The sequence below is a fragment of the Acipenser ruthenus genome, chromosome 6 (genome assembly GCF_902713425.1).
Source record: "Acipenser ruthenus chromosome 6, fAciRut3.2 maternal haplotype, whole genome shotgun sequence".
Lineage (NCBI taxonomy): Eukaryota > Metazoa > Chordata > Actinopteri > Acipenseriformes > Acipenseridae > Acipenser > Acipenser ruthenus.
The window spans coordinates 17,220,186-17,235,875 of record NC_081194.1 but is presented as its reverse complement, the minus strand read 5'-3'; the positions used below and the strand labels follow the sequence as shown (position 1 = coordinate 17,235,875).

The 15,690-nt window shown below is 35.8% G+C and overlaps 1 protein-coding gene across 7 annotated transcripts in view; it reads right to left on the bottom strand.

Moving 5' to 3' along the window:
• The window catches only part of LOC117411386 (receptor-type tyrosine-protein phosphatase kappa), a 158,552-nt gene that overhangs the window by 39,280 nt on the left and 103,582 nt on the right, over window positions 1-15,690 (bottom strand). For all 7 annotated transcript variants that reach the window (XM_034018818.3, XM_034018819.3, XM_034018822.3 and 4 more), the window contains exons 8-9: window positions 4,147-4,449; window positions 1,106-1,215 (exon numbers count right to left, since the gene is read on the bottom strand). In XM_034018818.3, the coding sequence (XP_033874709.3) occupies window positions 1,106-1,215; window positions 4,147-4,449 (413 nt within the window). The remainder of the gene's footprint in view (window positions 1-1,105; window positions 1,216-4,146; window positions 4,450-15,690) is intronic.

The following is a 15,690-nucleotide window of genomic DNA, read 5'->3' as shown; positions in this document are numbered from 1 at the left end:
GATTTCCATTGTAGAAAGAATGCCACGAGTGTGTTCGGCTGTTATATCTGCAAAAGGTGGCTACTTTGATGAGTCAAAAATTTAGATTAAATTTTGTTAAACAAAACGATTCCATGATTTCTTTTTTATCTCCAATTGTTTATTTGTTCTATGCTTTAATTTTAGAGTACATTGAGACATTAAACTGCATAAATTTCAATAAAAACTGGAAAAATTGAGGTGTTCTAAAACTTTTGACCGGTAGTGTATATATATATATATATATATATATATATATATATATATATATATATATATATATATATATATATATATATACACACATACACACACACATACAGTATATATATATCCTCTTTGTTGTTAAGATCTAAAACAGCCACTCTCCAACCCTAATTCAGTTCCTGCAGTTTGGCTAAATTTGATACTTCAGCCCAGGACTTTTAAGGAACTATCGCCATGGCCAAAGAGAACGTCATTAATATTATAGAAAAAAATCAAAGGAAATTGATCATTAAAAAATTGTATGATTCTATTTAATTTCTGTTCATGCTTGACGAATAAAAGATGCTTAATATCTAAGAGACCTGAAGTCCTTCTACTCCATTTGGCAATGAGAAGTGTAAGCTATTGAGGCAGGTGCACTTTGAACTGCAGAGGTTATCAAACCCTAGCCATGCAGTAATAATTATCTGTGATCTTGTTCTGCCAATGAGGACGTTAATTTAGCCAAACCATTTTATAAGTACCAAGTTAGATAAAAACACAATATTTAATTTTGATATATTCAGAAAACAGTTCTATATCTATCGTTGCAAACTGATCCTAACATCTTTAAATCTTTCCTTGACATTTGGACTACAGTGCTAAGCTTATATTTTTGTGAATTTAAAAATGTAGACATTTTGCTGCCATCACATTTCAACAAAAGTGTCGATGTTGAAATTAGTTTTCTATAATGTGGTTACTGTATGTAGTTCATGCAGAATTTGTCAGCCTAGTAATCCTTCAAAACCTTGCAAGAGTGTAACTATATTGCGTTCGAAATCAGCCATGCCTGTTTTTTCTTAGCCTGACAACATAGTTCAATAGCAGCTTTTATTACCTCATACTGAGTGATGATTCCATTGGGCTCCAAAGGCTCCTTCCAGTGGAGGAAGATTTTATCTTCAAATGGTGCAGCTTTCATTGACTCACTGGGAACAGGGCCAGGCACTGCATTAAAATTGTGAAAATGATTTTGTTTCATTAAATACTTGACTATAGACAATTTCACAAAACTAATGAAATTATTTCAACCATTTCCAAATACAGATCCTCCTTTCTTTAGTGTTCATAGTCTCAAATATAGGACAGTGGTGTGACAAAGCCTACCTTCTGCATTCTTTTCTCTAGAATGAAAGTGGCAAGACAATCTTCTGTGTTAGAAGTGCCACATACAACTGGCTGTCACACATTCTGAATAAACATTTTTATAGATACAAATAAAATTGTATGTATGTGTATGTAAATACATATTTATAGGCACCTCCTCGAAACTCAGATTCTGATAGTCTAAAATAAGTTTTGCCAAGTGTCTTAACATTCACAATTTGATAAAGTATTATCTTTGTACATACAAAAGAGTAAACTGCTTAATAAGGGCAGGGAATTGCATTCCCAAGTAGGGGTTAACAAGGTTTTCAGTTTCAGTTTATAGATCCAATACCAATCATTTAATAAGACCAGCACTACAAGAAAGGCAAATCATTTTGAAAACAAAAATTACAGCTGTGGAGATGCTGGCAAGTAGAACTGGCTCCATTTCATCCAAACTGTCAGGCAATTGGATATTTTGAAAACAAATGTAAAATAAATCTACTCCGAAGCTATTTCAGCAGACAATATACCTTTCAGTTGAAAATACAGACACTCCTACAGCACTAAATCCAAGTCCCTCTAAAACTGTGACCTAAATCTTGCTGAAACCTTCGGATAATCACAAATGGCAGTGAACAGCTGAATGCGCAAAACTGGTGTAGATTTTTTTTCCAAAGGTAACTGAATAAAAAAGGATATATTTCAGAGTTTTACTTCCGAAGGCAGTCTTTAATTATTTGCTATATGATATGAAATTGCGAAACATACAAATATCGACATAAAAACAGATTATTTAATGTACAGTAATTGTTATTTTCTTTTTCTTTTTTTCTCAGTAAGGCTTGGAAAACAAACATGGAAGCCATAACAAATACCCCCTACAAAAGTCCTGTTTTGTTTTATTGGTTGAACTGACGATTATTTCTATTCAGCTGTGTGCGTCGTAAGATGGGGGCTGTTGAAAATGTTCAGAATGTGAAGGACTCCTGCATGGTAAACATCAAACCTGCCTTCATAGCAGATGACAGCACTGAACAAATGTGCCTGCAATTCCTTTAAATTATGAGGAATCAACCAACAAGCCTCACAAAGTAAACCTTTTTTTTATTTTCAAGAAACCACATCATTGCAGATTGCAAAACAACAACACTGGTTTAGGAGAGCCCTGTGCATTAAGCAAACAGCACCAAATCATCTCCTGTTTAAGTAATAAGAAACATTTGTATTCCACATGGGATGTATTGGAGACTATGAATGATTAAATGACCCCTGGGACTAGAAACACAATTTGGAACATTAATAATAAATTAATGAAGCCAAGTACACCCACAGACAAAAATCTAAACATTTAAGTTCATTGGAACTCCTCATACAGCTGGCATTTGAAGATGCTGGAAATGTTAACCAAGGAGACTGGCATTTAATCTCATGCAGTAACATCAGATACACTGATCCGCTCTGACAGCCCCTCTGTGCTATGCATGACACTCAAGAAAAGGTATTTTAAGTTGTGTCCAGAACTTGAAACGTGATTGAAAGCAGAGCAGCATGAACTCAGTGAACTCCACAATGACAACCTTGACTGAATTAGAAAAGACTGCAGCAGAGGGGCTCCCGAGTTAAAGGCGCTCCACGTGGAGTGCAGGATGCGCCCTATAGCCTGGATGTTGCCAGTTCGAGACCAGGCTATTCCACTGCTGACCGTGGACAGCGGCGGCTCACAATTGGCTGAGCACCGCCCGGATGGGGAGGGTTTAGGTTGGCCAGGGTGTCCTTGGCTCACCGCGCACCAGCGACCCCGGTCGTCTGGCAGGGCGCCTGCGGGCTTGCCTGTAAGCTGCCCAGAGCTGCGTTGTCCTCCAACGCTGTAGCTCTGAGGTGGCTGCATGGTGGGTCTGAAGTGTGAAAAGAAGTGTTCAGCTAACGGCACACGCTTTGGAGGACAGGGTGTGTTCACTGAGTCGCGGGGGTGGTAGTGGTGAATTGAGCCTAAAAATAATTGGCTATTCTAAATTGGGAGAAAATTATAAACAATTGGCGACTACTAAATAAAAAAAAAAAAAAAAGACTGCAGCAAATTTACACTCATTTACTGCCATTTTGTAGTGAATCACACTAAGTTGTAGTGCTTTAAAAAAAAAAAAATTTTATTGTCCTGCAAGAAATGGCATGTTATTTGAGAGTCTATCAAAAACAGACTGTTCAGGTTACAGAAAGCACACTTTGTTTGAAAACAGAAAGGCATACATTTACTATACTTGAACACACCAGCTTTGTGAGTCGCTGATACAAATCTACTCTTCTTGAATCCTCTACATCTTTTCCACTAAACATGTTAGTTATGGTAAGAATGGGAAAAACTTGACAAAGGACAATACAATTTCTTCCCCTGCTCAAGAACAGTTTAACAAAGGAATTAAGCTGTTTTTCTAAAGATTACTTTATGAGCAAATAGTAAAGTCAATCTATTTTTGTAACAGGTATTTCATTTATTCAGTTAATTTCACAATTAAATAAAATTGGTTAAAAACATTCCTTTTTGATTGACTTATTCTTCGTTATTCGGAGCTTTGTGATAACTCATGAAAGGTGCTATATAAAAAAAACAATTGTATAGTGGACTGCAAGCTAAATGGTCTTAACCCTTTGAGTAGCGAGTTCTAAAATGCCCTGCCGGTCCTACAGGAGTTAGTTTTTTTTTTCTGTCTTCTGTAAGTACAGTGTACAAACAAGCTGAAAGCTATATGCTATATATAAGAATAGGTTAAAAAAAAAAAAAAAACATACCATCTTCATCTGTCTGGATAACCACCTCATCACTCTCCTTTCTTCCTTCAGGGTTGGTAAGGATCATCTTGAGGCTCACATTCGTATATGGTGGTAGATTTCCAACAACATGCCGGGGTGCCTTGGGGTCCATGTCCAGACAATCAGCCTTACTCTCATTATTACTATGGAAGTAGTGGTAGCAAATGGTGACATTGAATGTGTGACAGCGTGTTATGTTGTAGCCCAAAGACTCCCAGTCCACTGCAATGAATCTGGCCTGTGTCTCTGCAATCTTCAAACTTTTGGGTGTCCTCATTGGTTCTAGGAGAAAATGTATACATATTTTAGTTATTTGCATTTTCTGAATTATACCTACAGAGAAACAATGTAGTGTCAGAAATGGGTATTGTTAGTACCAACTAACCCCATGACTTGATTGTGGTGTAACTACCCTTATATTAGCTTTTAAAACAGTACTAAATAACAAAAACAAATGACAACAATGTCAAATCATAAAATGCCAATCATAAAATCCATCAGGTATGCCAATTTTTTGGCACGCCTCTACATTTAATACTTAAATTGGTATTAATTAAGCAATACTGCATTACAGAGCATGGGATTCTGTTACATAGAGAATCGTCCACCGAAAATGTGATACAGTATACAACTAAAGTAAATAAAAAAAAAAAAAATGAAAAACCCCATTAGTAACTAGAAAAAAATATGTGTATCACAAGAGGAAAAGTTAATTTGGGGTTGTAGCTGACCGATCAGTGTTTCCTTTGTAATAGCCATTGAGGGAATTTACAGTGACTCTGGGAATGCATCAGTTTGTTTGCCGATCAAATACTACAGTAAAAATCCACAGATTAGGAGGCCATTATTAGGATTTAATGTCAATATTTGGAAAGAGAAAATGAAAATTAAAAATGTTAAACTATGCTAAGCATCAGAAAACTGTGAGCAGATGCTATTAGAACAACCATGAGGAAACGCCAGCTGTCATGGCACACTTTTTTAAAGCTACTAAATTAGCCAATACATCACCCTGGAAGAGAGTCAACATATTCTGGATTGCGATCCATCATCCCACCAAGCGGGATACTAATTACACTAATACCAGTAGACCAATTTTACTACCAGTTAAAGAAATGAAGCAAAAATATTAACTTTTGTGTTTATCATTTCATTATGTACAGTATAGCTATTCCTATGATGACCACAAGCATTCTACAAGATACACAGTACCACATAACGCTGCACCATCTTGCAACTAAAATGTAATTTGGACAAATAGAAAGTTATCTACTAAAAAAATATGTTTTCTATATTAAAAAAATAAAAACATTAATAGTACAGATCGATGGGGGGGGGGGGGGGGGTTGTCGTTTGCTTGCTTCAGTGGAGTACAGTACTAGTTAGGATTACATGCTGGTATCCAGATGGCTTGTATGACTAATCTATAGCCAGTTGTAAAGATGACATGTACACATAGGTGGCAATGTTTCTGTTAACTACAAGTTTTAATTGACTATCTGCAAGCTATACAACAAAGACTAAAGACACAAATCTTGTTAGCATACCATCCACCAGCAATTACATTTAGCTTGGAGACTTGTCATGGAGTGCTATTGTAGAGCCGTTTGATCCATTTTTGGTTTTATTTTGAGCTTGAATAGACACTGTCTATAGGTAACAAGATCTTACATGACCAATTAAGCTGTTAGTAAAACCATCAATGCTCAGATTGCAATTCAATAGAAGTTCATTTATGAGACCAGCTATTAATACTAATTCATGCCTGAATCCACTGCAGAACCAACTTGTCAGAAATAGTCTACAACCATACAGTGTCAACCATGCCACTCCCCCACAGACTTCCAAACTGATTGTCTATGGTGGACACTTTCTCCTCTGCCATATATGAGAACTTGCCAACTGGCTTTTGAATTCTCCTGTACAATTGCAAGAGCAATTGTGAAACAAATTATATATGGGTCATTCCACACCAAAATGGACCATCTAAGATTCTTATGACATAGCATATTGAAGTACCTGGAAGTGTTTTAGGAAGAATCCCAAAATATAAGCTCTCCAGTCTCATCGCTCTGAAAAGGTCCCATGTTTGAGGTCAGATCTTTCAAAGCATTTAAGATATCTTCTTGATACTCACTATACACATTGAACTGCAATTCTAGTTTCAGAATGTGTGTCAACATATTACCTATTGGTGACCACAGATGTTAATGTAATAGCTGTAAATGAAGAAACAATGCCATATGTTACTTGCGAGAACATAATTCTCCCCCCCCCCCCCCCCCAGACTTAAAAAAACTAAAGTCAGTTCAAACTAATGTCAGTTTCAAAGGAACCCGTTTAGTAGTGTATTGTGCCCAATGTGGACCTGGAATGTTTAAAACAGCAACTTTAAAATTAATTTATTTTCATGTCTCACATTTTCAAGCACTTATATCTCATTTCTAGAAGAAGTGGAATTGGGGAAAAATAGTTTTAAAATGGTAGTACTTAAGGGCTTCATCTTCTAGAAATAGAGCTAGATAGCCCATGAGGAGAATGACATACAGTTTTCATTATTTATTTATTTAGGGGAAATCTTATCACATACATTTGAAAGTATAGAAAGGAATATTCTAGCAATACGCCACAGGTTAACTGTAATAGATGAACGGCAGGTAGCTATAACCCACTGACCCAATGTCATCTCTCGACAGTACAAAGAATTAATTAAATACCTTGAGATGACAAATTAAATTACATTTCTTTACGACTTTCTCAACACCATGTCAAATGACAGTTCAATATCAGTGCCTCTCTGTAAAAGCAATCTTCAGTTATTCATTCAGAGATAATTGCAGAAACAAAAGCACTGGAAAGTTAAAAGGATTCAAGGGCAAAACACGACTCTCCCTGGACCCACTTATAACCTAAAAACAACCCATTATCTAGCTGTCATTCACTGGAAATACATTAAAGTTATCACCAAACCTGTGACAGGAAGCTATTTCTAAAGATTTACACAAAGTAAAACAGCATCAAAAAGCGACAGGTCTTGTGTAGGAACTATAAAGAAAAAAAAAAACAATATCTGGAAGTATGACCATTATGTTTACAGTAATATATCTGAACTGGTCAAAAACAGTTCACCAGTTATATTACACATTTAAACAGAGAAGGAGCAAATCAGAACATGCCAAACAAGCAGCACAAAACCAAGAGGGCAGACAGCACTCTTTTTCCATCATAATCTGATAAAATCACATCTCCTCCTCCTTACACAAGAGTAGAAAACCTATAGCTAGAGTAAGCCAAGGAGGTACTATATTTCACAGAAAATAGACTGATGGAGTACATCATGCATTCTGAACTACCATTTTTTGGCAGTAGCCTAACAGTTTGGATTGTTAATCTAAAAATGAATGAACCTTCAAGATTTGATATATACATTTAGAATCAGTTGTACCATATCCATTTAAATGCCAACATGCTGACAATACATTTACAACAATTTAATAGAAGATGTGTTCCAGATTTGCTGCATTCACACCATTCTTTCCCCAGCCAAGGCCTAAGACAAAGAGCAATAATATTTGCACTACAGACAAATGTACCTGTCCTTCCACTTCAATGATGTTTATTCTATTGCCTCTGTGCATGATTAACATCGTGTGTATCCTTCAGCTGTAAATCAATAGCTGTGAAGTCTTGCATTAACTTTACAGATTAGACAATCCTCTATAATAAACTCTATCGATCTCAAACAGCTTAGCTGCTAAAATCCCAATGCATTTTTCAGATCTTAAAATTAAAAGGAGATATATGTCCTACAAAGAGTGAAAATGCTAGAACTACTATAAAAGGTGTGACCTCTTAACTTGTTCCTCTGGAGGAATAAAACCTCTCCGGTGCTGTGAAACAAAAATCAGTATGTCTGGGAGCATGTAAAAATAAAAGTGACCAAGTCTGAAGTAACTAGATACATTAAAAGCAAGCTGAATGCTATAAGGAACTGCAATCAGTACAGACACGTTGAGGATTAATACTACAAGCTAATTTATTAAGTAGATAGTTGACACTAAGATGTCAGGCATTAAAATAATAATAATACTAATAATACCAATACTAATACTACTATATATGTATATGTATGTTTATATATATATATATATATATATATATATATATATATATATATATATATATATATACACACACACATATATATACATATATATATACACATATATACACACACACACACACACACACACTTCGGTATTAATGCTGTGGCTGTCCAAAATGAATGGGCTTTTTGCATCTTAATTGCTGTAAAAGTACTTAATTGACATACGACAGATAGAGAACCTAAAGTGACCCCTATTGGTGAGAAAAGCATACACAACTGGTAAATGTACAACATTTAAATCAGTGCATTACCATCTCTCTCTCTCTCTCTCTCTCTCTCTATCTATCTATCTATCTAAAGTACCATGCCTATATTATTGCATTCTGAAATATTTTTGACACACTCTGCAAAACATTGTATTTAGTTTGAGCAAACTTGGACAGCATCAATAACTTCAAACCTGCACCATTAAACTGTTGTGGATGAAAAAAAAAAAAAAAATTCCTAAACTAAACTGTACAACTTAACATATTGAAGCATTCACTACTAAAAGATTAAAGTCTCCTCGACAATAATGAAAAGCTCAAAAATTAACCGTAAACTTCACTGCAATAAATCCTGGCTGGCACAGATAGCTTTGAAAATCATCCAACGTAACTAATTCTGTTCAAATTCCAGTTAAACAAGCAAATAGTTTTTGGTGAAGGAAAGTGATCAGAGCGGAAGTAATCCATCTTTCTATATATGTGATAGAACAGATGGTGTCATTAAACAGCAAAACAAACATCCTACTTTTGATTCATGTGTAGAACACAAGGATTAGTTTTTTTAATTGCACCAGGAGCCACTTCTGTTTGCAATAAGATTACTACTTCTGGTCACCCGTGTTCTCAATGTCACTCAGATTCCACATTCCACCCACTGTGCATGTTTTATCATAATGGTTTTGTTCTTGGAGATGCAAAAGTATTACTAAAATTCTTTATAAATCTTTCAGAGCTGAACGGCCTCTGCAATAATCTTTCAAAATGCCAATCAAAACATGCCAGAAGAACAGCACCTTTGAAAGAATGGTTTTGCACATTTCTGTTGTAAACACACTGGAAAATGTGAAGTTAAACTGAGAGATTAAAAGGTCAATTATAAAACATGCATTTGTACCATGGCAACATTTTCTTACTGGAATATTGTGCCACTATAGGGTTATAACATGATGAAAATACACTGTAAAACTCGATCCCTACATATTCAAAGACCCAGCCAAAACACTATTATACATAAACTATTAGACATGCATATTTAACAGTTCCTATCATGGGATTATTCTGAAGAGCTATCAGACTAAACTGCTTCAGATTGATTTGAACTGGGTAAAGAAAAAAAAATCCCATGGGACTTGGGAAGATAATATGCTTGCCTTTACAAGTGACAATAGAAAGCATCTTGCCATTACTGCAGAGATGAAACTGTCATGTCCCAAAATGATTGGAGAACCAATACCTTCCGAGATCAGTATTGTAATGCAATGTATTAAATTTTGCAAGACAAAAAAAAACGGTTTTACTAAATAGTTCTTAAGCCTAATTTGACAATGTATTGATGCTGCATTGAAAATCCCAGGACATCCATTAAATCATTCTATGTGGAAGTAACAAACAGTGTCGGGGATTACATTTAAGATAATTAAAACAGAATTATACAGGGCTTTCATTACTAAGCCAAATAAATCACAATATCTCATGCCATAGCTGGCACTGGGAATCAGCAATATTCTCCAACAATATTATCTATGCTTGCAAATCTACCGATTATCAGAACAGCCTACTCTAAATATGCAAAACTGAAATATGGAAGACCGATCATTCCCATTAGAATAAAACTATATAACAAAGTTAATTTTAGTGCAATTATCCTATTTGCGACTTTAAAGGTTACACATTTTCTTCACAAAAAATAAAGTTTAGAAGAAATGCTATTTAAAACATACAAACACATGAAAATGTTCAACTGTATGTTGCATGCCTTTTTTCAAATGTGTTAGGCCTTCTGCAATCATACTCCCCAAACTCCCTTGAAAAGATAACATTTGCCTGAAGGATTCTTTGGTAATAGAACCAAGAGGAGAGAAGTGTGACATCACTTTGCTTGCCAATAAAAGTAAAGGCAATTCTTTTCAGTGGGCAAAAATCAGGAATTGCTAAACATTCACAGCATTAGTAGCATCACCTTTAACACTTCAGAGCTCAATGCACACAATTGCGTTCAACTGTATTGTTTATCACCATAAAATGAACCCAGCCATGTAATACAATTGATCTGTTGTACCAAAAAGTGCTAAAATGGACTTCCCTAAGAAGATGGCAGAAGAAATCAGCCTTTTCTTCATCTAATGCTGGTTGATTTATTTTGAGTGTCAATCCAGGTTAATGTTAAATTGCTACTATTAAAACCCTATGGATTAGAGTGTAATCCAATACCAACACGGTCCGACCAAATAAAATGTGCAGGACAGTCTGAAGATTTCTTTTTTTATTATTTATTTTTAAATCTGATGCGTTAAATCTAAAATCATGCTTGCCCACTTTAAAGATCTGGCATCAACGATCAGCCAAGAACGCTATACTTGCAGGAAGAATAGAATACAGATTCTTAGAACATCTGGTTGAAGGTTCAGTTTCGTACAGGTTGCTACAAATGGCTAATTGTGAACAAATTGATGAATTACTTTGTGTGCACAGAAACAGGTTTTAAAATGCATCAGGTTCACTGAAGAAATAAAATATGGAGTAGCTGCAAATAAAGATGCGTAAGTATTATAAATTAACATTTTACAGCAGATGTGCTGTCAACAATTTTATTTTATGTTGAAGGAGCCAAAAACCACCAAGGGTTAATTTACAACACACAATTAACCCATGTTCACACATGTTTAGTTGCATAGTATGGTTCACTTCATATTAACAAACCATTTAGTTTTGAAATAACAAACCTTTAGCTTTTAGGCTAATCCAGTCACAGCAGCTGCCATTTATTTTTTAGGTCTCCACACACACCAGATGCGATGCTATTCACTTGTCGCATTGCATCCGGTGTGTAGAGGTCTTAACTTTAAAATTAAAAAAAAAAAAAGTCGATTCACAATATTTCAAGTTCATCTTTTTTGCAATTCAATCAATCAGTATTCATTTTATATAGCGCCTTTCTTAGTGGAACACCAACACAAAGCACTTTACAAGTGAACGGCAGCAGTGTGGAGTAGTGGTTAGGGCTCTGGACTCTTGACCGGAGGGTCGTGGGTTCAATCCCCAGTGGGGGACACTGCTGTTGTACCCTTGAGCAAGGTACTTTACCTAGATTGCTCCAGTAAAAACCCAACTGTATAAATGGGTAATTGTATGTAAAAATAATGTGATATCTGTATAATGTGAAATAATGTATAATGTGATATGTTGTAACAATTGTAAGTCGCCCTGGATAAGGGCGTCTGCTAAGAAATAAATAATAATAATAATAATAATACAAGATAGTAGGAACAATGCATAATACATTAAATACATTGAAATACAGGGCATAGCACATTAAATACAACAGTAAAAACCAATGCAAATACATTAAATAAAAGGCTAGGATGTCAATTCTAAACATTGCAGATGCGTGTGTAAGCAGAATTATACAAACAAGATGAGGTGAAAAACCTGAAACAGCAATTTAGACAACAGTTAATAACAGATATCAGGCTTAGAGAGCATTAAAAGCAAGAAAGAACAAGTGGGTCTTGAGAGTTGATTTGAAGCGAGCGACTATGGGAGCAACACACACTAAAGCTGGGAGAGAGTTACAGAGAGTCTGGGCCATGAAGCTAAAAGAGCGCTTGCCGAGTGTGGTGCAATTTTGCTTGGGTATAACAAGCAGGCCTGAGTCAGAGGACCTCGGCTTGCGTGCAGGGATATAGCGGGTCAGCAGGTTGGAGATATACTCTGGACCTGTGTGATGAAGGGCCTTGTAGGCAAGCAGGAGAATTTTGAAAGTAATCCTGAACTTTACAGGTAGCCAGTGCAGCTGGGCAAGACAGGGGGTAAAGGTGATCATGTTTTTTACATATGGTAAGGATCCTAGCAGCGGCATTTTGAACCAGCTGCAGACTGTTTATGGCGCATGATGGAAGAGCACCGTAGAGAGAGTTGCAGTAGTCGATTCGAGAGGAGATGAATGCATGACATCTCTGCATCCGGGAGGGAAAGGTAGGGACGGACCTTTGAGATGTTTCAGAGGTGGTAGAAGGAGGATTTGACTACAGAAATTTGGGCATCAAAAGGAGAGGTTACTATCCAGAAGTATACTAAGGCTTAGTACAGTGGGGGAAGGCAGCAGAAGACAGTTTCCGAGGTCTGCAATAATCAGATCAGCAAAATAGAGAATTTGTAGTCTCAGGGTGTAAGTATCTGGGGTAGGTGTCATGGGGGGGGGGGGGGCAATTGCATCTACTTGCCATAAAGCAGCAGTGTGGAGTAGTGGTTAGGGCTCTGGACTCTGGTTTATTTTCTAATGATTTCACTACAGGCTTTATAGATGTACATAAAAACCAAACTATTCCATGCATATTCTCTTAAAACAACTAGAAAACTGGATAAGGGCGTCTGCTGGATAAGGGCGTCTGCTGGATAAGGGCGTCTGCTGAGAAATTAATAATAATAGCACTGTCTGCTGAGGGTCGTGGGTTCAATCCCAGGTGGGGGACACTGCTGCTGTACCCTTGAGCAAGGTACTTTACCTAGATTGCTCCAGTAAAAACCCAACTGTATAAATGGGCAATTGTATGTAAAAAGAATGTGATATCTTGCAACAATTGTAAGTCGCCCTGGACAAGGGCATCTGCTAAGAAGAAATAATTAATAATAATAATAATAATAATAATAATAATAATAATAATAATAATAATAATAATAAAGCTCTGTACAACTTGTGTGAGCTGAAAACATCTGAAAGCTGAATTTACATTTTTTTCAAAACACTGTCAGTTATGCTTGCTGTTATTATACAGTAAATTATGTGGTGAAAATGTAATACTCATAGCTTACTGTGTTGTCTTACTGGAAATGGGTGTGTTCAGCTAATTTATTTTTATAACATGTATTTCAACGACACATTATATTGCAACTGATTGTCCTACATTTTGAACACCACAACGACAAGTGCACGTTGTATTGACCGTGACGTTAAATAAATATAAAAAATACAGCAGAGGCAAATCAAACTACTGTTTTATTTGTTATGACACTTAATGATTTAAAAGAAAACATTGTCAATAATCTTATAGCTCCCATCTAAAAATCAGGTTGTTTACTTCACCGTTACCTATATTAAATCACCTCAGCCCTGCTTAGCACACAGGTAAACATTTCTCTGGGGGGAAAATGTCATTTAAAAATGCTGCTGGCTGATCCCTAAACTACGTCAGTTTGCTACGTTTATCTCAAACCTCCTCAATACTAGACATTATTTGTGTTGGAATTATTTAGCTTGCCTGCCCCCCCCCCCCCCCCCCCAAAAAAAAAAAAACACTAACAAAAAAAAACATCTGTTAATTTCTGCGATAGATACATGTTTTGTTGATTAAAAACATAGTATGGTGATTTGTTTTTAAATTTAAAAATAAATAGTTTAAATGGTTTATTTTCTAATGATTTCACTACAGGCTTTATAGATGTACATAAAAACCAAACTATTCCATGCATATTCTCTTAAAACAACTAGAAAACTAAGTTTTAACACAACCTTTGCAGTATCCAAGAGCATGTTTACAGTAAAATGTAAAACCAGAAAAAGAGTGCAGTCAAGCTGCCACCCTGTTGGATACTGGTATGTATTGTGTAACAGGGATGAACCTGCAATTTATATATGATTTATTAAATGCAAAAATTCTCAAAATCAGACTGCTAACTACAGTCATTATATCTGAGATACTTAAACATATCTGGTGGTTTCTAAGGCTGCCACGTTCGTGTTTACAAAATACTGGCATATTAAATAAATATAAAAAATATCATTCAATTGGGCATTACACATTAACTATATAAATATGTAGTGCATAACACACTTTTCTATTAAAGTAAACAGAATAAATGGGATACATAAGAAAAAAAGTTGTGTGCTTCTGTGTTGGAACACGGGGGAAAACCCCATGGCTAATTAACAAAGCACAATGCTAAGAACACAAACTGCAGGTTAAGCTTCACTTTCATAAAACATTCTGCAACTGTACAGGTAACTTGCACAAGAACATTTATAAAAATAAATCTTATTAGCAATAGAACTGCTTAAGATCTACTAAAATGCTTACTTACTGATAGTATTGACTTTTGTACAAGGTTCCGGACTAATTTCGCAGTCACTTATTGTGAATTACTTTTTATAATACAAATTCACATGACAAATTTCCTGTAAATACACATTATTTTGGAACCCTTCCAGAGAAAAAAACATATAAGTGAATAAAACTAAATGTCCTAGTTTGAATAGCTGAGTGCAAAGGATATTGGGAAATGCATAAACTTGCATTCAGATTAGTGCCTATATACTATATTTTAATGCTGTTTGGCATCTACAGATTGTATGATTTGTTGTGGTAAAGTTAGACTTGTGTCCTAGTAAAATGATTTGAACTTTTCTACAACTTTTTTACAATCCCCAGGCTATATATCCGAGGTGTAGGTTTCTATGCCAAGGAATCCATCCTTAAAACTAGAACAACTGTCACCCTGTCAGTTTAGTACAAAGAGTGCTCAGAGATGTCTCATTTCATGATAGAGAAGCAGTAAACACCTGTAAAGCAATTACAACTGCCAAATGCTGTTGGCAAGAATGATGAATATATAATGTTTCCTGCCATCTGTTCATGATCACATTTGAATCTTTTAGCAAATTATTTAGTTTTCGTTTATCGTCTATAATTTTTTTTTTAAATCGTCAAACGTTTCAGTTGTTATACGACACTAGCACAGATTTTAGGCATTATGGGCCCAATTTTGATCACAGGGCAAGGCACTAAAGGCTGAGGCAAAGGTCGTTGGCACCAGATTTTGTGGCATTAGGTGGGCACAAACAGGTGCATTCAGACACTTCCCTATGAAGTGATTTTGTACCATGTTTTATGCCTGCGCTACTGCCAGGTGTCGACCAAAAATTAGAGGGGTGGCGTCATTATCATTTTCACCTAAGGAATTTTAAAGGTGGCCAAACATTTGCCTGTGTGATCCAAACAAACAAAGTCTCAAAGCAGGTCTTATTAAAAGAGAAAAACAGGTGTTTCTTACATGTTCTCAGGCAAGCCTGCAATACAGCTTTTGATACATCCCCGCCCCACATCTGCAGACTCAAAGCCTTGTAGTGCACATACAAGTCTCTGTGAGACTACC